Source organism: Patiria miniata, unplaced genomic scaffold, assembly GCF_015706575.1.
Source record: "Patiria miniata isolate m_02_andy unplaced genomic scaffold, ASM1570657v1 HiC_scaffold_4, whole genome shotgun sequence".
Classification (NCBI taxonomy): Eukaryota; Metazoa; Echinodermata; class Asteroidea; order Valvatida; family Asterinidae; genus Patiria; species Patiria miniata.
The window spans coordinates 6184453-6210632 of NW_024037071.1; the positions used below are offsets into that span (position 1 = coordinate 6184453).

The 26180-nt window shown below is 38.6% G+C and overlaps 1 protein-coding gene across 3 annotated transcripts; it reads right to left on the minus strand.

The window, feature by feature from the left end:
* Window positions 1–1858: 1858 nt before the first annotated feature.
* Window positions 1859–26160, minus strand: LOC119739902. Of its 3 annotated transcripts, none has more exons than XM_038215030.1 (20): window positions 26024–26160; window positions 19188–19244; window positions 17545–17737; window positions 16910–16998; window positions 14375–14484; window positions 13991–14214; window positions 13376–13601; window positions 12701–12826; window positions 12168–12300; window positions 9819–9946; window positions 9305–9433; window positions 9028–9139; window positions 8374–8528; window positions 7337–7438; window positions 6981–7100; window positions 6533–6627; window positions 5916–6075; window positions 5099–5240; window positions 4674–4795; window positions 1859–3535 (listed from the first exon to the last, which is right to left on the minus strand). In XM_038215030.1, exons 1-20 carry the CDS (start codon window positions 26034–26036, stop codon window positions 3365–3367), a joined length of 2607 nt encoding a protein of 868 aa, XP_038070958.1. In that variant the 5' UTR covers window positions 26037–26160; the 3' UTR covers window positions 1859–3364. The 3 variants fall into 3 exon arrangements, with proteins under 3 accessions (XP_038070958.1, XP_038070957.1, XP_038070959.1); XM_038215029.1 differs by having other exon boundaries at window positions 9819–9970; XM_038215031.1 differs by lacking the exon at window positions 19188–19244 and having other exon boundaries at window positions 9819–9970.
* Between the last annotated feature and the right edge of the window lie 20 nt (window positions 26161–26180).

Genomic DNA, 26180 nt, shown 5'->3' on the forward strand with positions numbered 1-26180 from the left:
TATAACCTCTAATCAAGCTGGCTCTGTCCTGTCCACACAGGCGGAAATTATTACCAGTAAAATTTTGTTGGGTGTCAGAGCGGGGGGGGGGGGGAGCGCGTTCGGATAATTTTAAAGACATTTCTATGAAAAATGTTTTTGACAGAGCTGGGGGAAGGTTCTGACCCCCCCCCCCCCCCATCCGCGCCTGAAAATGTACTTCAAATAGTCAAATGCAGAATAAAAAACAGTACCTCAATCGTAAGGAACATCGTGAAAGCGTTTTCTCAAAATGTAGATAAAAGCAGGAAGGTTGACATGAACGTGTATTGTAAAGGATTTACAAAGGTAAATATTACAGAGAATAAAAAAAAAATTCATGGCAGCTCATATGAGAGCGCCCTCAAATGATGAGGGCCCATTGGCTTACTGTTAAGTCATCAAATAATATTCTGGCTAGTAGACAGGCTTGTGAATAGTATCACGAAGAGGGTCAAACTACCGGGCAGCACAGGAAACAAATGGTTCTTGACTTTCATGTAAACGTACGAATGATGCATAGCCCCCCCCCCCCCCTTCATTTGAGAAACGGTGCAGTAAAGTTGCAACTTCGCAAAAGTAATTGTGCCATTTTTGGTGTTTCTTTACTTCCCGCTCCCATCATTTTGTAGGAATGGAGTGATGGAGGCATTTATTACCTTCCCAAAGAATGGAGAGGTATCGCCTCCAACGCTCCATTCGTGCAAAATAATGGAGCGCTAGGACAATAGGGTGACGTCACGGGTGGAGTTTAATCAATCAGAACAAAACACTATCTACGAATAATTATACACAAAAACTGCAGCAATAATTTCATTTCATAAGCACATGACATTTATTGGACTTGCTCTGTCAGGAATTTTGTTTCAGCCAAGATGAACCACACACATGCACACTTGAATACCTTTCTGAACTTCTGACGTGGTAAACTGTGAGGCACACCTACTCATTTAGTTCCCTTCTATTGTTTTACATTAACATAGCACATCAGGGCATCAACAATTCTGAGCCAATATCAATAGTTGGTTGAAGGATTTGAATAAATGTTTTTTATGAAAAACGAACAACCCACCTTCTCCAGAGCAGGGCATCACAAATATGGACCATTTCCCCTAATCTCCCCCCACTGTTAACTTTCCTAGCTACATACATGTATAGGTAAGCTTCGCGATTTATTACATTAAATGTTAAAAGCCGGCAAAAACTTGACACATTCTGTACAGTAACTTTCCATATACATAACAATATTTTATATAAACTTTAATAACAATTTGTAAAACCTTGATGTAAAAAAAGAAAAATCATTTTTTTTTAACATGCACATGATGTAAAATGATGCCTAGAAAATTAATTGCTTTCATTTAATAACTACACTATACAATAATTTCGAGTTGTAAATAAAATATATCTGTCAAACCCAGAAAAAACATGAGACAAAGGCAGCACTTTAGAGTAACAGTTATTTCAGACACTTAATTAACACTGGCCTGTGATCATATGGGTGTAAAAGTAAGATATTGAAGACATTTTTAAGAATGCTGGAGTAAGGGTTTTACTCAGAAGTCTTTGATGTTTTTTCCTCATTTTTTGGACTCCCTTGTGAACCATCCACTGATATGAATATAGATATTTTTTCATCATAAGTAGTTTTAAGTTTCCTATAAAATAATTCCATTTTCTACAACTGTAACGCTACGGAAAATTAATTGGAATATTACTTGTGAGTTAAAGTGTGTTATGAAGTAACACTCTGGAGGGAAAATTCAGGCAGTGGATTTGGGGGCTAAAAGGTTGAATATTTTGATGAGAAAGTAGCCAAACTGTATTTTTAGCTGTTCTTATCTAACATAACTGTTTAGAAGTGTTCACAAAACAGAAACGTCAAAAACAAAAATTCATATTTTTTTTGCATGATTATATTCTATTGAGTTGTACCATTACATTTTTAGTCCATAGGACTTCCAAAGATTATTACAAGTTGGAAGGGTCCTCATGCATTCCTATTGAACTAACCTAACCTCATTTAAACACTAAACCAGCAAACTCTGATGGTTTGTCTAGGAACTATGTACTGAATCTCAATGTCTTTCACAATGTCAAAGTAAGGAGTGGGCCTCACTGAATTGGGGATGATTTTCTCTGCACCAGGCCTATTGTTGTGGAGAAATATGTCCACAACTGACCCCAGGTATTTCTTGACACGACGCCTCATGTTGTCACTGACCAATTTGTGTTAATGTCAACAAAAGAAAATATACACATTATGTAAAGCAATTTTTACAAAAATACTTGGCGTAACTACACTTGACAACGTAAATCCATTGTCAATAATAATACTTTAAAAAATTTCAACCCCCCCCCCTTCCCAAAAAATGGATTGAACACACACTCGTTATGGCAGTTACGTAACTGTTTCTTTGGGTAAGGCTCTGTTGTTAGAGCACAGAGCATGGCAAGCAGTAAAAACCAACAAAAGTTGAATTTTCTGATAGCTACAAAGTCAAGATTCAAAACAAAAGTCCAGGGGCAAGTTTCATACAATGGTTAAGCACAAAATAATAGCCAAAAAAAAGCAAACACTATGCAATTTTTGATGTTTGTGACTGCTTCAAACCTGGGCCCAATTTCCTGGCACTGCTTAACATTTAGCAGAAAAGTTGTAAAGCAGAGATCGTGCTAACCTTAAGCACTATTTCATACCTTCGATGTGCCAACTGTTGCAGGCGCATGGAGATTTCTATTGTATAAGCCACTTTTTCCTCTGGGGTGAAGCATGCCTTTGCTTCCATGAAATAGACGGAGCCTTTGTTAGCAGAAATTTGTGTGCTTAACATTGCCCTGATTTTTACTTGTATACACATTTTTTTAATGCAATATTTTCAGTTTCTGCTCTGCACAGCCATGGATTTTTGATGAGGAGAATGGGGCTCAAATTAAAACACACGTTCAGAAAACTACACACTCTTTAATTCAGCAAAGACTATGAGAATGATAAGACCTACTGTGCATGTATCATGCATGGTTCTGTGACCACATTTCCATCTAGACTTGACTGAATAAGCCAGTTGGGTAATTCAATGACCCGAGGTCATTCGGGATAACATCGCTGACGTGATGTTACGCGATGTTACGCGCACACCCATTCTGCTGGTAATTTACACGCAAGCGTCGTGCGCCCGCGTTCATGCGCCTTCCAAACGTTTGGTTATCCAGGATGACCCGTGACCCATATCATTGTGCACAGTTCAGATACGTAACTGGCTTATTGAATGGAATTTTGTGCGCTTTGGGACCAGCTTTTACTAGGCTTGTTTTGTTTCATGAAGATGGCATACCGCTTGAGGCTTTATGTCTTAGCTTCGCTGCCACGTCGAAACGTCTTGAGTCGCGTCAGCTGGGCAGCTACATCTTGCTGTAACGCAGTGATGATGCGCGCCACTGCAGCACCGATTGCAGCTGGTGATTCGTTCTTGTCTGCCAGTTGGTGCCAGTCTTCGCGTACTACACCAGGGGGGCACTATGGTGGGGGTGGGGGGGGGGGGGGGAGGGGGTAGGAAAGACAAATGTGATGCATTAGTCACGTTGCTTGGTATATAAGATCATTTGCTTTCAAGCATGTTGTTCGTTTTCCATAATAAGCAAGCTCAAAACCTAACCCGTTGAAGGTTCAGCTCACTAGATAACAATTTTTGAGAAAATAGTGAAAAACCATGCATAACCTTTTGCTCACGAAACACGATTTCGTCGATAGCACTTTTTTTTCCCCCAAAAAAATCAGTCAACTGACTGATCGTTGGAAATCACCTACATTTGTTGATTTCTTCTAAATGACAGCAACCCAGACGGAATAGTTTCACAGAGTGTTTAGTACCAGTACGATCTTGAAGAAAAGTAAGCTTTTTGATACTAATTTGGTAGGTTACTTTTAGGATAGATGTAAATGATCCTATCTGCGGTTAATTTAGTGACAGTAAAAGCACAAGAAGATACTAAATTCACTTGAGAACGCGAGGGCTCAATGTCACAAAAGTCTCTAAAAAAATAATAAATAATCGCTCAACACATTTTTTTGAGCTGACCAAAAACAGAGAGCCAGTCACTGTATATCATGACATTCTGGAAGCTAAGCTTATTTAACCCTTACTCTCTGAGGGTAGTTTACTGCATGTCAGTTGGTTATGCCAATGCCCTCCAGCTGCAGTTTATTGGAGGATACTTTGATGTAGCAGTGAAGGCTCCAATTGGCAGGAGTTGGAGGCCCTGGAGGGTGCCTGATACTGACCAGCTGGGGGCACTTGATTGTTATCAGAGGACTCTCATTGTTCTCTGTGGCATGTATTGGAGTGCCTGTCCAGTTACCCTTGAAATGACATGGCAGATATTGGAGGGCCATGCAAAAAACATAGGAGATTTTCTTGAGGCACATATTGGCATGCGTTGGAGGGTCTAGTAGGGTAAGGGTTAATAAGCAAAAATGTACTCAGCTTAGCACGTTTCAGTGTCTAGCAACTCAACAACAATTTGCTTCCATAGTAGCTGGTGCATGCTTTAAAAGTTTCAAAATCTATGCAGGGCGCATTCAACAACTTTTCCAAGGACAAAATTGGAATTTTAAAATGCTTTTTGGAAATTGAGGAATTAAAAACAAATTTTACCTGAAATATTTTGGATGGAACGTTGAATTTGCCGCCGGCTGAGCCTCCTGTGCATTTGATTGGGATGACTGTGTGATCGCTCCAAGTGAACTCCTCGGCTTCGTGGGCAGCACCAGGGCCCCCTAGCACATCCAAAAATAAACCAAACAAAACGCATCAAGAGTTTCTGATTACAGTAAGTACAAAAACTCCTCAGCTGAAAATCCAGTCAGCATATTTCACAGATAAGCTGGGAATTTAGCTTTCTAGCATGCTTCATCTCGTTACTAAGGATGCTGGGCTTACTGGGTAAGCACAGACTTTCTCTGCTTGAGTCGTAAGCATGAGAAAGCGTCCGTAAGCCCTAAGTTCCAAGGTTGGTAGAGCATAACATTCTAAAAGATCAGCCCTGTATTGAGCAAGAGTCTCACTGTCGGTGCAATTACCTTCTATCAAGACACAGATATCAAATATCCGGGAGACAATCGTCTCTCTCTGTCTAACGCTGTCGCCGACAAAGACCGTCTCGCCAAACGGCACACGCTGAAACGTCTTGTCTTTGTTCTGCCTTGCCTGTGGGCTTCGATCCTGAAATGTCAAAAAGGAGCTTTGCTCAAGTTGGTCTCCACAAGCTATTTTCCAGTTTCACCCCTCCACAACAACAAAAACCCTGAATTTTTTTTAATTGCTATCTTCCGTAATACAAAAGACATTCACATTTGAATGAGAAATCATGCAAAAAATCTACTCATATTGAGTTACAGAACACACAAATTCCAACTTTTAAAATTGCATGCGGCCTGACATATTTCAACCAAACAATCTGGCTTATTTAAAATATTTATGGTGATTTTTCACAATTTTCAAATTTTGATGCTGAAGCAGCTAAAACCCTGTTGCTTGTCTATAAAGATGACATCACTGTTTTACTCTTAATACTGGAAATTTCCATATAAATATTAAATATAGGCTTTTGACCTCAGCAGGTGTTTTTATGATGAATAATAACACAACCTGAAAAACCTTTAAAGAGGCATTATGAAAAATGTAAATGAATGTGACTGGGACAAAGGTGCTCTTCTTAGATGTATTTGTTTGTTTTTCCCCTGCTTATATTTTATTTCGGTTTCAGCCCAATGTCAATGGATAACTGTTTATCTCTGATCCCCTGCTTCCTTGTTTTTCTCATTTTCTCGTACTTGCTTAGCGTGGCTTTCGGCCTAGTAGTTGAGATCCTGTTAGGGAAGAAGAAAATTTTTCTACCTGTTCATCTCTGAGAGGCAGTATGTGGTAGACGTCCTCAACCCTCCCTAGTCTCTGTCTCTCATCGTAGAAGCTCTTAGCGACTGTCTCCCCGACACCAAAGAATCCTCCTGTAACTAGCGTCACTTTCTGTAACTTAGCCAGAGCTTTCCCAATCTCTCTGTTCAAGAAAGGAGATCGTAAAGGTCGCCATTGAACTACGGACATTTTAGCGGTCTGAAAACATTTTTTTAACTGAAGCTTATTTGTGATGGTTTAATATTGTCCAAGCATTAACAGAAGGACCTGGACTTGAATATGAGTCTGGGTTTGTATTAACAGACGTCCCACAACAACAACAAAAATTACTTTATTTCGTTGAGAGTCAGAACAATTGGTTTTTCTTCACCATTGGTATTATTGCGATGAACATTCCTGAATCTTCCAAACATGCACCACTGTCCAGGAGACCAATAGCACACTCATTGTACCCACCAAGTTTCAAGTTGCATCAAGCCCTATGTAAAATAACAGTGGCTGGGCTCTACCTTCCTCAATCCTACAAAATCCTCCAAAAACCTCCTGATGGAGTTTGAAGGATTCAGGATGGGGAAGGGGGTATGGTTGACCCCACTTACTTGCATATGGCTTCACTCTTGTCGTAGTAGAAACTGGTTCCACCTGAGATGTAGACACAATTGCTGCCGGGAAGTTTCTGACATATGCTGCTGACCTGTACGGAACGCAAAAAAAATATATATTTTGGATGAAACTCATTTCACATTTCAGTTTTAAAGTACGACAGATCAAAATCCCAAACTGAAGGTAGATTCGTAACTTTGCACCAAAGTGAAAGAGAAGTTTGTTTGACTTCACTAAACCGGAGTTAAAATACATTCAACTTTTGTAAATTTGCAGCAGGAATACTTGCAGTGACATCATATAATTAGCATTTGTATGAAGCAGCCTTTAACCTTTAAATATTCAAGGCCCGGAATTTACATGAGCTTCAAAAAAACATTCTTGTATCATTTTAATTTCCTGGCAGGCAAAAGCTGAAGGACTGTTTTTTATAGCAAAACTCACACGTGATTCAATTTGGGATTCCTGGGCTCCGTTCATCGCCGTGCAGTCTGGCTGGTTTGGGTTGAGGGCGCACTTCACTCTCGCCAGAAGCGACTGCTTGTAATCTGCTCTTCTGACATCCTGAAAATTTAACCCAAAAAAAATCATCATTCATTTAAGTTGATATAAATAAGACATGGATCAAATATAAATCAGCTCAATAATGTGTACATAAGTACATACTCTTCAAGTATTCAATACTGGACCATGAACAACAGAGGACAATAGGGTCCATTGTGCACTCATCAGATGATGAAAGCAGTTATTGAAGGTTTCTCAATTGTCTTTTTTGTAAACAATTTGCCCTCATATCTTACCTCAAATGTGCTTGTGCCGATCAGCATGCTCATCCATCCGGGCATCTCAAACTCTTCGTACTTCAACGGCACCACTCGTTTGCGTTGCTCACAGTAAAAGACCTAGGTGAAACAAAAGCATTGCACAGGTAAGGGTCACCCAAAGCATCAAGACAGTAAGAATCGTTCATTAGGAAAATTATGTTTACATGGTATTATCCACAAATCTTAATCCCATTAGTTGATGAACAGTCACGTGACTTAATTCCACTTTATATATAACATTTTCAGGTAAAAGCTAAAAAAGAATTGGCGTACTTTTCAGTACTGTTTTTGCCCGTCACCACTGTTTATTTTACATGCACTGTGTACTAAATGTTGTCCGATTGTGAGTTATAGAAATCACCAGATGGCTGAAGTAGGACTCGAAATCAAAAACCTTCTGCCTACTAGTGCAGACACCTTTACCTCTCAACCACAGAGCTTGCTGGTTCCAATCTGACAATAACAAGTGCAGCTCAATTACCTTGCAAGATATTAGTGTACTTACAAGTCATCACAGTATGTGTTGCGGACAAGTTTACTCACAATAGGCTGATTGTATCAGGCATTAGTAACAAGAATCGGGACAAATTTCCCAAAATCTTCCCACTATAAGGTTATCAGCATTCAGCAAGTTCAGGCGCAAACCATAATTAACCATAGTTTGACTAACGTAGCTCGAGCGTTGAAATTGTTGGACTACTCTGGTTGCCTATTTGGAATCGGAGCACAGGGCATGGTTGCATCACTGGTTACCAATAGCTGCACGAATCATAATGCACAATGGGAAGTCATGACCAAGATGTTTGTGATGGCGCTTTGACCACTGACATAAATGTCTATGGTTTTGACCAGAGTTTGGCTAGAGGTGTTAGCACGTTGCTATTAGTGCGCAGGCGAAAGTTACATCACAACTCAACCACTAGTCGATTAATGGTCCTTGTCCGAACTTGCCCATTGTTTACAAACTTTATGTTCGCAGTCTATCGCGGATTTTTAATGACGTGACTCCTTACTTGTTGTTTGCCTGTATCTGAGGAAGCGAAGTCCTTGGATAATACAAAGACGATGACGCCAGCTTCAGCCGCTTTCTGCTGCAGAATGCTGACAGCGTTGGCAGCATTGTCTTCCTCGTCGAAAAAGTCTTCACTGTCCAATATCAATGTGGAGTCTAAACATGAACACCAAAAAGAAAATCATGTTTGTCCTTGAGGACTGAATTGAAAATGAACACAACTGAAAATGGGATTTGCTGAAAAGAACTGTGATGATGGTGTCAACAAAAGAATGTTTGTTGTAGTGAAAAGTGGTTTTAGTGATTTCAGCCAGTAACATTGTTCATAAAATTTAGGAGCTCAGGGGAAAAATTGTAATAGGTCTACAATTAATTAAATCATGTCTACTACCAATGGAAACCACTTTACCAATTTTCACATCATCAGGAAGAACTCCATGGGATATTGTCGTAAACATTCAAGTCTTTAAGATTCAAATTATTGAACAATCGTAATCAAAACACAGGGCCATCCTGCCCGGCTGCTGCATGCAGAAATACCAAACTCAGGCTGGTTGGATTGTCTATTGTGTAGAATGGTGTTGAATAATATAAGACATTCATTGCAGATGAATGCAGAAAACAAACTGAAATATGTGAACTATTGGTTAATTACCGTCTTCAAGTGCCCGGGACTGGGAGCAGAAATTCATGGACCCATCGTCGACTTCTGAAGTACACCAGGCCTCGTAGCCCTGTGCTTCAAAGAGTTCTTTCAACTCTTCGCCCTGAGGAAAAATAACACAAGAAGTTAATATAATTATCTCAAGTTATGACCATAACAACTACTCTGAAAAAAAATAAAGACTTATATACAGACTTATGTACAGGCTTAAACTGAGTAATAACAAACAATTTGAAAATTTGAAAACAGATATTTTAAACAGACTTACAAATTCTCGTTGTTTGGGATGGACGCTGATAAAGACCATGGGGGCGCCCTCCCTGCTCTCAGTAACGACTGTCATGTTGGTAGGTAGACCCGGCGGTAAGGCCGAGGGGTAGCTCCGTAGTAACGGGGACTGAGGGAATGAAAGAGGTTTAGCGATGGCAATGAAATTGAGACAGTCGCTGTGCAGTGGTGTCAAAATATTTCATGTAGATGATCCTTAATTTGGGAATGGGCTAGTTTCTTTTCGTTTGGGCTGTTACATGTGACCTGTCACTACATAATGAGCTTTAAGTTGGAAATTACCACACACACTGTTGGACTTAGTTTCTGGAGGCATGCCAAACCCAATGTAAAAGACCATCAGTTTAGGGGTACTGTACCTATCCCAACAGATTTCAACAACACCTGCTGTTGAACTTTGATGGGTTGAGTTCGGTTAGGGTTAATGAACAAATGTGAAAAAAAAACTGTTAACTTGACTTATTATTTTATACCAAAAGCAAAAATTGGCTTACCTTCTTTTCCGATTCTTCTTGCGCTTTTTTCCTCGCATGTGCCAAACACCGCGTCCCAATGTCCTTACTGACGCAAATCACGTCGCCGTGGTCCCACGTATACGTCACTTGCTCCTCGCACGATTTGTCTGCCATAAGACGGAAAATTTTCTCTGGAAATAACAACGAGGGCGTGCACAAAAGAACGCACAACACTTTTACATCAAGGGAGGTAGAGAACGGTGGTTAGTACATGTATTAAGAGCCGATTGGTGGAGATGCAGTCAAGGCTGGCCAATCGGGTGTTAGTTGCGTGATGAGTGATCACTGCGATGTTCGGCACACTTTAAATGCAGGTATCTCTCCTGTTAACTGTGAGTGCGCTAGTGATGCTATTAGTACAGCTTGGACTACTTACATGTGCATGTGCACTCTACATGAAATGATCAACCAAAACTCAAAAATAAACAAAACGATTAAACAAAAACTCAGAAATCAAATTTTAGTTTAGACATGCTCAACTGAGCTCATTTTGAGCTGAAAGTGAAATCAAATGAGCTCAATTGAACTCAATTTGAACTCAAGTAAGCTTCATTGCACTCAAATTGAACACAAAGCGAGCTCAATTAGTGAGCTCAAATGTGCTAATTTGAGTTAACGTTTTGCTCATTTTTCGATCAGAAGTATTAAAAATCTACATGCATTGTCCATTTGAAACTTTGCAATGATAACTTCACACACATGAGTATGTTGCTTTTCACTGCAATGTCAAAATACGTTGCGTTTTTTTCCACACTGGCGAACAGGTTGCATCGCGCCTTTTCCATACCGGCGAACATGTATACAACTTTGTATACATGGAAAGGGCGCGATGCAACCTGTTCGCCAGTATGGAATAAACGTGATGAATAGTTCAACAGAAACTATTCTTAGCATGCCCTTCACTCCCATCATGCATCTGAAAATGCAGGTGAGCATTTCCACGGCAACAGTGCAATAGAAGGTTGAAAAGTCGTCCAAAAAAAAAAAAGCATGTGTTAATGTCACTCCAATGCTATAGCTGACACTATATCTACTGATGCACTAAGTTATCTGAAAGAAAGGAAATGAATTGAAATTAGTAATCTACCAATGAGAAATGGTGAATCAGTATGGGGACAATTTGTACGAAGTTGCCAAGTCTGCAATTTTCCTTAGCATAAAAAAAAAACATTTTGGTAAGTGTAAAAAGTTACCAGGCAAAATCCATACATGGGTCATTTTATAAAAATTTGGGGTCCACTTTTGTCCCGCTGTCCCTGTTACGATTTTGTAAATTTTGGAATAACTCCTTAAATGCCTTTGACCCCAACAGAATGATTATGTAAAGCAACTACAAGTACCCAACAAATGAGAATAGTTTGAACTCATTTTAATGACACTCAGTGACAAATTGACAAAATGGTGTCACTTAAATATTCAGGGTGACAGAGACATGACAAATGTCACATTTTGGATCCTAAATTTACAGAATGATCCACAGGTGAACATCAAGCCTTGAGCATTGTTATTTTAGGATTGACATAGCAGATAAATATACACAAGTCTATGGGTAAAGAAATCTGCAATTTTTTTCAGGCAACAAGTTGAACCATAACATGAAAAGTAAAAGGAGAAAACAGTGCAACACTTTCGTAACTTTTGTGCTCAAGAGCGAGACATTTATACTGATGTATGCTAATGCAGAATCATTTATCCTGATGTGAACTACTCAAAGCTAACCATAAACTATGCAGCTGAAATACCACCCTGGCTTATGAGCCTCATATTCTGAGACTTTTCACTGATTGCTTTTTGCAAAGAGCTATGAGAAACCCTTGAAATTATAAAAACTATCTAAAAGAATTTACTAACTGCCCTTTTAGTGAACTAACATACTGAACAAAATTATGAAATCAGATAATAACTGAAATCAAATCACATGAAAAGAAAATTTGCTGCAAGAAGATTTTAGTCAATATCACGGCAAAGGCAAATTCACATTCTGAAACATTTTTTCCCATTATACTTCATCACACAAAGGAAGAGCAATCTGATATAACTTATGAATATTCATTAGTGCCACCTTGTACCCTTACCATAGAAGAAACAAACAACACACCTCATGAATATTCAGTGACCTTACAAAGAGAGTACCTTTTGATTACACCTCATACATATTCAGGAGCATGATCTTACCCACCAGCACACTTTATTGAATATTCATGATGTGACCTTAACAAGAATGTGCCAATCAATACACCTCATGGAAATTTAGGAGTGTGACCTTTACATTACCAAGAGTCTGCCATTTGACACAACTCATGCATATTCATGAGTGTGACCTCTCACCTCTATCCTGTTTCCCCTGTCTCCAGTTGATGAACTGTGTGGTTGCAAACTGAATCGCCAGACAGCACGGCGGCCATGTCTCTACAAAGGACACCGGCACGATGTACTTGTTCAAAATGTCCGCCAGCTTCAACTGAAACAGAAATGTGACATTCGTTTATCCCATAAAACATGCATCCCTAGGATTTCTTGCTGAAGACCCGTGCACACTTTGGTTTATAAACAGGCTTACTTTATTCAGGAATTCATTTCAAATCACTAGACCCTAAAGGTCCAAATAATTGCAACAGTCAATCCTCCATTTAAAGTCACTTCACACAGTTCCAGACAATGAACTTTATTTAAATTTTTAGAATAGTTTAGTCCAGTGTTGAAGTCACATCCAACAAGTCCTCGAAAGTCCATCAAGTCATCCAGTCTTAAATCAAGTCACAAGCTATACAAACGAACCGTGTCAAAGGCATTCCTTTTACTTGTGACCAGACTTGTGATGGACTTGACTACATCATCACATCGAACCTCCCAATTCCTACCTCCCTGTTTGTCCATTGTGTTTCTCCGTATCTCCGTGTGACTAGTGGCACAAACACCTCACAGTTACTGACTGCATAGTTCAGACTGTCCTGCCAGTCGCTCCCAGAAAAGATTTCATGAACGTCCTAGAGAAAAAGAGGATTCCCATAGCGTTTAATAAATTAGAACCAAAACAATCCCAAATCAAACCACCAAAACAGCTGAATATAACGTTGCTGTGTTACCAACCATGTTAGTAGTGTTACTGTTGCAGTGTTACCAAAACAATATTTTGAAAAAAAAAACCCAAAAGGCTGGATAGCTCAGATGGTTCAGTAGATCTGAACTTGCAGTTCAAAGGTCTCAGGTTCAACTCCTACAAGCTTTTTCCAAACCTCGACTTTGTCAGATTCAGAAATCTTTGATCCCCTACTTGACCCACGTTTACCCCAGAGCACAGCCAGATCGAATGTGCTGATTTTTGCGGGAGAAGGAAAACCAGAGAATCCAAAGAAAAAAGAGCCTAGGTGGCACAGGAGAGAATCAACTCTACTCACATACATGTATGACCCAAGCCGGGAATCGAACCCAGGCCACAGTGGTGAGAGGTGGGCACTTTACGCACTGTGCCAACCATGTTACCTGGGTCTACTAGTTGAATCAAACCAATTGATATTCTGAAATTGTTTTCTTACCAGATACACGCTGAATTTTAAATCCTCCAGAGCCGTCTTCAGGTCCAGCGCATACTGGGAAGCCTCGGCCCGTACGTAGCTGATCAGAATCTGCTTGGCTGCCTGGCGTTTGGACTTGGACAGAAGGAAGGAGTCACCGTGGGGGATAGGGCTTAGGGGTCGGGGGATGCTACCGTGGGTCAAGGCAAGGCTGACATTTTCGAAGCTGAGAGGGGATGGAGAACGACTACAGATTGAGAAAAAAAAAATTCAACACAAAGGTTTAAGAGCAATTCCAAAAGGAAAGGTTTTCAACCTAAATTTTGTTTATAAATTCAGGTACCGGTATGCTATTAAATTTTACTGGAGAATTTGATATCAGTGTTAGAAAAATGCACAATATTTTAACCAATATCCTTAACTCCCCAAATGGCAAAATTGCAGAAATTTTGAAACTCAGAGTAAATGACAGATCTTTTAAACAATTTGAACAGCTTAATTTTTAAAAGCATAAATTCTTCCAGGCAAAGTGCACAAATATTTTACCTCTTTTTTATTCATCTTTAGAAGTGCCTAGGTGTGAAATGGGATCTACATCATGATCTTTCTACAAGAATATTTGTATTAAATCCTTACTATTTTTGTCTGGGTGTGTCAACAGTCAGGGTGTGTCCGTTATCTTTCTTGAGGTCATCGCAGTCAGGATCATCGCTACTCGCATCAAGGAAGTGAAGCCTGACACAGGAACCTGACAGGATATCAATGATGGTCATGGCTTCCTCCTGCTGGGAACAGATCGGCCAAAAGTTACGGTCCACAAACACCCATTCGCCTGCTGGAAGCTGGTGGCTACCGCCGAGCTGTTTCCAGAGGGAGAAAATGAATTGTGATTGAGACCAGTAGATATAGACATATATCTTGAAGACAAGTCTAGCTTACCGGTAGATACACCAAGTAACATAAGAAGGGGAAATAAAAAGCTATAATTCCAACTCTAAAAATTACCATGGTAACACATACTTGTGCTAATATTGCTTCTCGAAGTTGACTGATTGGTAGGCTAAGAGACGATACGAAGATGAAACCGAGCGGCCTGCCTTTCTCCGTTGAGACTCCAACACGAGGCTTTGCTGTGGAAGACAAAAGTTCAAGCTTTTTAAGTCCACTGAGTCTTTCTGAGGAGTTATGATTGATGATATCACTACATGTATCAACACTGTCGCTTACACTGCTTTACAGTCACACAACCGGCAAGGTTTGAACTAATTTGTTATGCTTGTTGACTTGTTGGCTTGTTTGTTTGTTGGGTTGTTGGGCTGTTTGTGTATTTGTTCATTTTTTCACTCGACGTTTATCTCGTAATACTTTCAACCCATCTCAGCCTACATCATGTACAACCTACCTACATCATGTACATGTAGTAAATAGGGCCTACAGCCCATCAAACACAGTCTAAATGACTAAACTTCACATTTGCTCCGTGTAATTAGTTCCCACTGAAACCTCTGGAGTAAATGAATAGACATATAGGCCCTAAACATTTTCTTTTAATGATGCCTATAAAATAAAGACTGTTTTCTAGCATTTATTTCCATTTTTTATGCATTTTTAACTTCTTTCTTATGGCAGGAACGCTCCTCATTATCATGATAACAGCCACAGGGTGGGAATAGCATTGCTGCTCGATACACGTACAGAGAAAGTATTGTTCTTGTTTTGTTCCATGCTATTTTCATGTGACTCATGTCAAACACACAAAGCAAAATGAGTCACAAGTGTCCAGCTCTTCTTTAGAGCAACGGATGTTTCCAAAAAATGTAACGTAACGGTAATCTATAGGAACGGCAACATAATATCTGTAATGATTAGATATCAAACTGAATAATGTTATAAAAATAGAGTAGTGTTCTTTCTACTGTACATGTATGTGAAAAATTAAAAATTGAAAAATTGATTTACAATTCCCTGGGTTTGGTCACAATTGAGAATGAAAAGAATTCCTTTCCATTTTGGAAAAATGTAAGAATCATCTGGAAAAAGATTTTCAAAAACCTATTTTGTCCTCCTTTTTTATTGCGAGTATAATTTTCTTTTTTGGGGGGGGGGGGGTTTGAGTATTTTATGTTTATGTTGACATCATCGACAACTGTCCCACATTTATGTTATCTACCACCTGCTGACAATGCAAATATTGATCCGAATTTTTTGTCAAGTATTTACACGGACGTCCTGATAAGATAAAGGGTACGCAAAAGAATGCTAAATGCAGCTCAAATATCTTGACACTGCGACAGCATGCCGCCACACAAGGACTGAGCTACTGAAATACCGGTACCATAATTCTGTTCTCAATCATCTCGGAAATGTCCCCATAAATAAGGCAACCACATGAAGTTGTAGTACAGTGCGTGAACTTTGTACTGTACATAATGAGCATTAATTCTAAATGTGCAACCTATTTCAAATATTTATTCCTTAAACGCTGCTAAAATATGTACTGCATGTACATACACAATCAAAAAAAGATGCAAAAAGAAGCTTGTAAAAATTCAATGGGATTGCTTATTACAGGAGATTAAATTTTTCTTCCGGTTCCTAAACAGAGAGAACCTGTCAAGTTTGAAGTTTCAATACATCCGGAATTCATTCATTCATTCACCAGTCTTAACAATGATATCACATAAAACGGAAATGAACAATTGGACTTGTTCAGACAAGTCCAAAACTTGACTTTTAAAGCAGACAAAAACAAGCACACGTACACAACCAACCGGGCCAAAAGGAACATGTACACACACTTCAAATAACTCATTCATGAAACCGAAAGTTCACGGTGATCTACACAATAGTACAGTTTATCCACATCTTTACACTATGAATGCACCTTTTACTGAGGTGAACTTGGAAAAATATACTGTACAGACAGTTCTGGCTACCATTATAATAAGATGCCATACATGCAATGACAGGTAACTGAGGGATATTATGTACACATACAATGCTTAATGTAATTGATGCGTGATTTGAAAGCTCATTAACCTCGGGCCTCGAAGAGCATCCACAACCACAAATTGCAGGGATGTGTACAAGTTGGGAAGCTTAGATGTTATCCAAATCTTGGCTTCATATCAAATTCAAGTTCATATTTGACAACAGAATCATTTAGAAGCCTTTAATGTCTCACCAATGGAATTATACGTAGTTTTAAATTTGGCATACATGTATTACAATATGTAGGCCCAGTTCCTTTGAAGTTCCATGGACTCAAATTTAGGCTGAGTCCCCCAAGTCATCAGGGATAAAATCTCCTGTGTGAGCCAAAGCTCGAAGCAAAGCCAAGGTTCAAAAACTCCCTAACTGTGGCTTATCTTACTGGAATGTGCCAAACAATGAAAACACTTCAGTGTTGGCATAATATTATAAGATTTGATGTTCATGAAGCAGACCAAGGACCACCTATTGAGCCAGAGTCTCATATGTTGGGAATTTAAACATGTCCTGAACCAAAGCTTGAGACAAAGCCTAAGTTTGGAATAAGGCTTTTAGTCGTCTTACCATAATCGGGCTGTATTCTGACCACCCCCTCGTCATTAATGAGATGCTTGACTTTAATCATGGATTCCTGGGCCGAGGTGACGGGCCACCTGTTCAAGAACAAGTGAGGAAAATAAGAAGCTGACGTGAGGATTTATGAGGATGGATTTTGGTGGAGTCAATGAGTCAGGTTAGTGCAGGGGTGTCTGAGCTTTGCACAACCTTCTCTGCTGTCCACTGCTATGACCCGCGTTGGAATCCCAACCAAACCTACAAAAGGACTGAATTTTCCGCCCCCTCTGAATTCTGTAGATTCTCTTCTGAATCGGGTTTGTCCTCCAAACTCTGAAAAAATGAGCATCTATTTCCTTCACTTATGTGCTCTGTACATAAATACCTGGGAGGGACATTCGAACGCATTGCCGACGCTACCAGTACGGCTTTATGCGCATTCAAATAAAATCAGTCAACTGCACTTATTTCGTAACCTTGTGACAATTTGTTTTCATTTGATGTCTCATTCACAATAGAATAATTTTGTAGTGCTGAACAAAAAATAACAATGTAACAAATTGATAAATTTTTGGGGTGAAAGCTCAAAAATAGCACGGGCAGTTAATTTTCAATGTGTTTTTTGGGGGGATAAAACAACTGACCCCTGTTTGGTGAGGAAGCGAAAGGAGGCAGGTAATGCCTCCACCTGCTTCTGCATCGCCTCTCTCATCTCAACAACGGTCATGTGACTTGCATCCATCAGGATGAAGCCCAGGGCCGAGTCATGCTCCGTGTTGCCATGACAACCCATCTCGCTGGTCAGGCTGATGCCCACCAGCGAGTTGCTCTCTTCGTCTGAAAGTCAAGAAGGGAAAGAAAACAGATGTCAAGGGTGGTTGTGATATAAGTTTGTTTCTCGCTGGCCTTGACAATATGAGTTGCTTTCATCACTGGGGCATCGATAGTCAACATTTCTTTGTCAGGGATTTACTGTACTTGAATTTCTTGTTATTAAAAAGTTTAAGTAAATTAAAAATGTACTGGTACACACAACTATAAACTAACACTTTCTTGGAATAAAGATTTTTAGATAAAGTTTTTTTGCATTTTTTGTTAAATATATATATCAGAAAATACTCTGTATTGATGACGTCATGACGCATTTCTCACAATTGTAAAATGTCATTCTTTGTACATTATGCATGCTCTCTGGAATGAAATGGAATGCAAAATCAAGATGTCTTGCAAGGCTTAGTGTACAGACAGATGTACATAAATTGACATGCATGTACCATTACCTGAATTTGTAGACATGAATTAAACATGTTAACCCATAGCACCTTTTACATTGTATTTATTCACTGAAAAAAAATTCCAATACGATCAGCGAGTGCTCGGGGCGGATTCGGCACTACTGAGCTGGGACATAATGGGTTAATATGCAAAAACTTATCTTCTCAAAGCACAACATGTATTGAGGGAAAGATTAGGAATATTGGATCTTTCGTCTGACTCGTGGTCCTCAACGCAGTAACAAGATTATGTAAATGGTATACTCATGGATCTATTTAATGCTGTAGTCATGCATCATGATTACATGCCCCTATTGTTCCCATACACGGATCATGGAGGCAGGAATGCACGGATGTACTACATGTATATGTGATGGGACCATTTCTTTTATTTAGAAAAGACAAAAAAAACAAAAAAAAAACAGGCCAAACACCATTCCCAAGTGCATACTGCATCCACCTATTTTTCACTGTACCTCTAAAAGCGTCCATCTCTCACTAAATAAAAATTTGGTGGGTGTGACTATCCCATTCAACAGCTATGACCCTGACCTACGGTAGGTCTCCACAGATATCCTGTACATGCATGTTTAATTCCAATGCATGATGAATAGTACCACCATAGAGCTAGCTCTATGGTACCACCAAACAGGAGGCTACTATCCTGCTACACATGCAGACAATATAAATACTGCACAGTAAACTTATACAATGTAAGCTCATACAAATCATTTCGGACCTGCATGTATACATGACACATTCATGTATTGTGGTTCTCAAATGAAAAGGTGCGGGCGCTGCCATCCGGTTTGGATATAATTTTAAAATAATAATGACAATAGTAAATGCCTCTGTTCATCATTTAGGAACAAACAACAATTAGCACATAATCAAGCTGGTCAAGAACGTCCTGCACACAGTAGTCAGTGCACAAGCAAGGGCTCCAGCATGCTTCATGTCCATCATTCCATGTACTTTATACCTCACAGAGCTCAAACAACTGTTCAACTTACTGTCATTTTCGTCACCACTTTCCCCGTTCGTCATTTTCCGCGTCTTCCTGGGAGAGCCTGAAACATCATCACCATTAGCCACACGATTATTGTCCAGTCTAAATTTGATTTTTCGACTCATCTTTATCACAAGAACTTGGATGAATAAGCACTCTTGAACAGTCTATAAATTCTTATAAGAGTTGAAGTTGAAGATACCAACTGTGAGTCATGTTTCAACTAGAACATCCACGCATTTACAGAGTCCAACTAAAACGTAGATACAATGTTATCTTGGTTTACGCACAATCTTAGCAAAACCACAGACAAAGTGAAATCAAAATGCGGGTACGGTGTACTACAAGTCCCAACTGGTGCAGCTACCGTACAAAAGCAAACTAGTATGGAACACCCTGCCAGTTCACCCAACCAGTGCGCAAGTGGTTCCCATAAACTCAATGCCCAGTAACATAAACAAATTTGGCAAGTTTGCATTGTGAGCATGTTCAAGGCCCACACGCGAACAACACACGTAAGAATGCGATAAAAAGGTCACTTGTTACCAAAAAAGGTCAGTGAATAAAGGGAAACGACAGACTTGGGGTACTTTGAACCAAGTGGTTTGGAGCCAACCCCACCTGCCATTCCTAATCAATTGGAATTGGCTAAGTTATCGACTACTTCCAGATAAAAATTGTTGGCTGCAAATATTTATTGATCGATTTATTTACTATAAACAAATATACAAATATATAAATGGGGAAAATTCCAGGCAGTTTGAACTCTGGAAAAATAATGTTCAATTAAACCAAACGGGGATTTATAAACTCTTGAGGCCTAAAACCTAAAACTGATGACCTTCCCCTTTCTAGTTAATATGAGAATATATTGAGCAAAGAAGTAATAACTGGAACAGGGTTTGAACCAATGGCCTCCAGAAAAGTGTACGTGTACACTACCAACTTGCATGTAGCTATCCAGCCTTGAAATATCTGATGAGAAAAGTTTCTAATTAATTTCTGAAAAAAATGCATTTTTTAGAGAGTACGTACAATGTACAGTTGATACATGTACAATAGTGAGTCAGTATTACATTTTAATTAATTACACTGTTTAACAATAACAACTTGATTCTAATGATAATTTGATGTACATTACATACATGTACCATATGAATACACCTGTGCTACATACAATGTATGTTCCAGAACGACTCCTCTCCCCCCCCCCCCCCCAAAAAAATAATTTTAAATAAAAAATGTATGAATTAATTGTAAATTTATGTTTACATTATTTACATTCAAAAATCTTCATTGTATACCTCAGATGGTAAAATTGCAGGATACCAATTTCAACTATCGGATTTTTAAACATTCAGGAACAAATTTCGTCAATTTAAAATTTATTGGCCAATTTGGTGCGTCGCTGCCTGCAAATCTCATTCATTCGGTGACTAGAGGCATTTAATTGCTGAAACTTAAGGAGCAATGCAAAACGAGCTCCTTCCCTGAAGCAATGTTTTATTATAACAGACTCATATTCAGCTGTCTGACGATTTCATCGCAAATTGCTGAAGGGGCTGTATTAGATAACGTGGGCTAGCAGGCGCCAGAATATATCGGTCTACTACATTGCATGCATACATGTCTGGATGGTTTATTTAAACAGAAACAGGCTGCCTTTGGGTTTTGTTATTTATTTTTTTGGGGGGGGGGGGGCAGTAATTTTAAAGGAAAAAGGACCTGTATAGCACAGATTCATTTCAGAATGATCAAATATTCAAATATTCGGATTATCTGACACAGCCCCAATTCACCTAGAAAATACTGAAGTTTTATGCAGGAAAAAAATCTAAAATTCTTGATAATTATTTCCATGTTTCCTGAGAGTATTTGAAAAAATTATACTGGAACTTGTACTTTTCACAACTGAAAATTGAACATAGTTGTTCAGATGTATCCTGAATTTAGAAAAAATTCGCATCATTGCACTACAAGATGTTATTAACATACATGTACTTGTACAATATGTACGGGTACATAGGTGCAATTACCATGACAACATCACGTACTCTGTAATTAACTGGCCACACTTGCGAAGAATTAATTAAATTCCATGGTAGATCAGACACTGGATATGATAAACATGTCTTTCAAACGAACAAACAAAGGCTGAATTAGATGAATTACTATTTGGAAAATTTCCCGGGGACATTTTTTGTTCTGTCAATGTCACACGTTCACTAATTTGATTGAGATATAAACATCAAAATTAATTTCACTGAACCTACATTATGTACACCACCAGGTGGTGTATAATGTATTGATTTCTGTTTTTGCTGCTTGCACTTGCAGTTGCAGTCAGGACAAAAAAATAATTGAACATTTTCGAAAGCACCAATGAAAAAAAATCATTCTCAAGGCAATAAACTGACGGTTATTCCAGCATTTAATACGAAAGGAAGTGTCATGTCCAGAACCACCATGATGTCTAATTAATGATTCAGAGAAATGATCCCGAACTCCTAGGCTATAATCTCCTTGACCATTACCAGAAGACGGATGGGATTGGGATACGATATGAATAAGACATTCCCAGGTTTACATGTATGTACTGAGCTCTTAATAGCTCTGTCAAGGACATTAGATAATGCAGGAATTGCCGGAATGTACTTCCTAAATTCTCTTTGCAACTTTAGAGTTTAATATATTCGGAGTGAGCGCTGTAAATTGCCACTTGTGTGTATAACGGTTTAAAGGTCAATTTTTGATTGATTCTTCAGTTAAGAAAGACAAAAGTGAAACTGTATTAGTCTTGATGAGTGGTTACAGAATGTCATACATCGATCTGTAGGAATAGCTGTCAATTTTCATGCAAGAAATCGGTAAGTGTACGTAGATCTGCTTATAAACCGAAACACAGTTGGGTAACAGTTTTATATTCACAGCTAAAAAAAAAGGCCCATATGGTGCTTAGGGAAATTTTTTGTGTGCTGATCCTAGAGGGCAAGCAAACATGTACATGTATTTAGTCCTCTTTGTACCTCACTGACACTCACTGTGACTTGTGGGTAGGGCAGTGCTGTCATATAGGATATCCGTAATGCCTATATATGGCTAAATCTGGTCCAGCTGGGTAATTGCTGATACATGAAAAAAATGTCCAGTGAATACAATGTAGCTATTCTGAATCAATTGAATAGAATTTTGTGGGCTCTGTGACCAGCTCTCACTACCGGTAGGCTTGCCTCCCCTCCCCCCCCCCTCGCCCCCCTCCCCATTTATGGGACTACACTGTATAATATTTTGTACATTGTACAATATACATGTCTGGAGCCTTTTACAGATTTATAATTGATCTAAAGTGTGCAGCGACGTTATGCTGTGTGTTGCATCATGGGAAAGTTGGCACTACGAGCAGGAACTGTGTGTAGCGCAAACTGTCCCACAATGCAGTGCAACATATACCTGTACTGCACATTTCTGGTCTGCAACTACATGTATTGATGGTGTATGTAACAAGTTTCCAATTAACAAACAGATCTGCGCTCCATCTTTCTAAATCCTCACACCAATCTTGTAAGTGGCAACCCCTCCCTGGATTACGTTTCATAATCCCTTTATACTCTCATGTTCAATCCCCTTTAATGTCACGTCCATGAATTCCAATACAGTTAATCTGTCCTGTTCACTGACGAGATCCAGGATTTCTGTTGACAGACCTAAGCCATCAAGAGGCTAGCTAGGTCATGTGATGTCTTCAAGACCAGGACATCAGGAGCCTGTAGGGCTGTTAACGAGTGCAGGCAAGCAGAAAATTCTATTCCATAGAGAAGCTCAATACAGTATCACTTTGTGCCCACAGCATTGCCAATGACTGCCACACACATAATTTACAGCGTGTACACATGTAAATGTACATATATTGTATGCATGACAGTTCCTATTCAATTATTATTATCTTACGATGCATTCAGTGCTTATATCTGCATCATGATAATTAAAACTGTGGGTCAAATGAAACTTAAAAAAATTCAATAAAACTGTAAAAAAAATTTAAAAAAAAATATTTTCATTAACAAAAAAACGGCTCCCAAGTTAAAATTACACAATTAGGTTTTTATAGGTTTGATATATGTACTCTGAGGCCTCTTCAAATATTTGAAGCTCCTGTGAAAATTTTTAATAGTCTTTGATACTGATTGACATTCTTTAGTAATTATGACAATAATAATGCATGTAATGTGCATTTTATAGGCTAGACAATGTTCTGTTGCAACAGGATTGCATGATTTCATTTCACTTTTTTTCACCTGTTTTTCAAATTTCCAAAAGGTTTTTAACAATACACATTTCGTATTTCATTCACATTTAAAATAAAATTTCTAGTTTCATTTTCTACATGTAGGTTGCTTTCCAAAGAATTTGCAAATGCCATAAAAATCAGGAAACATGTACTTCATGTAAAACTGGCAGTCCATGTACACATGTAAAGCAGTTCATTTATTTTTACCTGCACCTATAATAATACAAATAGTGCACTGACCCTGCCCGTACGTGCAGTTATCAGTATCCACTGTTAGGCCAAGTTTAATAATAAAAAAAACCGTTTCTCCTCCCCGGCTGCTTCCTTTTTTTCCCCAATTGCCTCTTCTTTTCTTCTTTATGCACAATGTACTAGAGTTATCAACTGTTAGGCAATGTAAATTCATACATTTGCATTATATTTTGTCTTTTTATGTATTTCCTAATGTCCAGCAATGTATGCAAGCTCAAAATCTGGTAGAAAAAGGGACAACTCCCTTGGACTCAAAAGTATCAGCAAAAAGGTCAAGAAACTGGAAGAATTCATCTTGGAAAATACATCTTGAAAAAAACATCTTGAAAAAAAACAAACAGGGCCACCTCCTCCCATTTTTCAAACAGCCGGGATGAGAAACCATTTTGTTTTAAAACTTGGCCAGGTTACCAAACATGTATGCAGTTGATTGCTACAAGCTATTAATCAACACAGGCCATGTAAAAAAAAATGGAATGTTTCAAAAGGTCAAAAATGCAATCTGGTCTATTTTTTTTCTTACCTCATTTGTTTATTTTTCTTTCCCTAGCTTTGTATACATGACTTGCTTGTCAAATGTTGCAGTGTTTGTTTTTGTATGCCAAAGGAAAGATTTATTGATGAGGTTCTCAATCTGAGAATTGTGGCTTATCTAGTTCCCAGACCTATAAAAGTTCTTGAAAGTCAATGGTTCTTGAGTTTTGAGTGCTGAATGGTATTGGTAGCACGTACATGTAGCAACCAATGAAAACTGTGTACAAATGTTTTCATCAGATAATCTCACTTCACTCCGATCTACATGTATACTCAGGAAATTATACTTATGAACAAAGGAAGTTTCAACTGGAGGGATGTGTTACAACTTAAAATACTAACAATGTTTTCCAAAAGTTTTTCAAGATTATTGTAAATATGCACATGTGTGAGTGGTCTCTGACTTTTCTTCAGGATTTTTTTGCTGTACACAACTAAACTATAAGTGTACATGCATGGAGGACTGAACATGTTCCCCATGGTACATGGTATATTAATTGCACTATAATTATAAATGTTATCTGCAGAAATCCTGCAACCTGATTTTTTTTTTTTTACAAATTATGCAATAACTTTCAGAAGATGAAGGAAAAAAAAATTATTCATATGAATCGCTAAAGCCAATAAATGTTATGTTTTCCAAAGCAATGATGAAATCACCCATGTATGATTAAAGGTGGTAAATGGGGGTTGATGATGATTTGATAAATATTATGGGATACAAAAAATGACAAAACAAAGAATTCCTCTAGTCTAAGGCTGAGTAAAAAAAACGTAATCTTGTCCAGGCTTTTCAAACAAATGAAGGAGGGCCCCCTTTGTTTCCCCCAAGAAGGCAGATGGATTCTTCCATTTTCTTGACTCTTTTGCTGTACAAAATTGTGTCAAAAAAGCAGCCGTAACCCATTCTATACATAGCTACAATTTTGTTGGAAACAAATAAAGAAAATATATATATTGGCACAGTATTTGCAAAATAGGCCTATATTGCAATGTATGTATGAATTAAAAAAATTATTAAGGAGGCGGGCCAGAAAAAGGAAGCGGATGGAGACGAGAAACTGGTTTAATTTTTTGAAAAAATGTTGCAACCTGACGCCACATCCGCGATCATGTACAAAGTCTATGGCTAGTCAAGAAAATTTAAAACAAAATTGGAAATATTTCTCAGTCCCACGTACCGGTACTCCATCCCAGATTCATGTCTTATCATCATTTTTGCAATGAATGACCTTCATTGAGATATGAAGGAAAAAGTGGCGTCAGGTTGCAACATTTTTTCCGACCAAATTCCATGATTTTGACCCATTTTTTTTTTTTTCTTTCGCTTCTCTATTTCAATGAGGAAGTAAAAAACAAAACGCCATAATCGTGACAATCGAGAAGAGTAAACATGGTAAAGCACAACAGGCAGGCATTCATTTGTACTTAATCAATAATTAATCAATTAACATGTAAGGCCCACGAAACTGTTGATGACCACGATGACTCAGTCATGTCAGTGCAAAAATGTATAACCTTTACTAAGCAGCTAAGCCTGGCTGCATAACAAAATGACAGGGGCACATATGCATGCATAGCGTGTGTTAAAAATTCTGACACATGAGTAAACATGACACATGGACTGTTTTAAAGAAAAATACGTGTGTGTTGCAATCTTGATGCCGCGCCAGCCCAACGAATGAAACTCAGACAAATGAATGATAGCTGATCAGATAAACGATTATTGGATTAAGCTCTAAAACCATAAAAAAATTATCACTCACCTTCATCAGTCATAATTTCCGCTCATTATTTCCATGCAGATGAACGCTAAAAAAACGTAAACATAGATGATCGACCCCAATTAATAAAAGGCAATAAAAATCTCCTCCCGGTAATTTTTGACGCAAAACTACAGCGCCCCCAACGTCACGTTACAGA

Bases quoted from the DNA above. Each gene is read 5' to 3' on its own strand.
- LOC119739902 (XM_038215029.1), bottom strand. The intron at 12,827-13,375 runs GTAAGAAAACAA...CTTTTTCTCTAG, and splicing joins TAAAATTCAGCGTGTATCTG to GACGTTCATGAAATCTTTTC. The intron at 9,971-12,167 runs GTGAGAGGTCAC...TGTTATTTCCAG, and splicing joins ACAGGGGAAACAGGATAGAG to AGAAAATTTTCCGTCTTATG.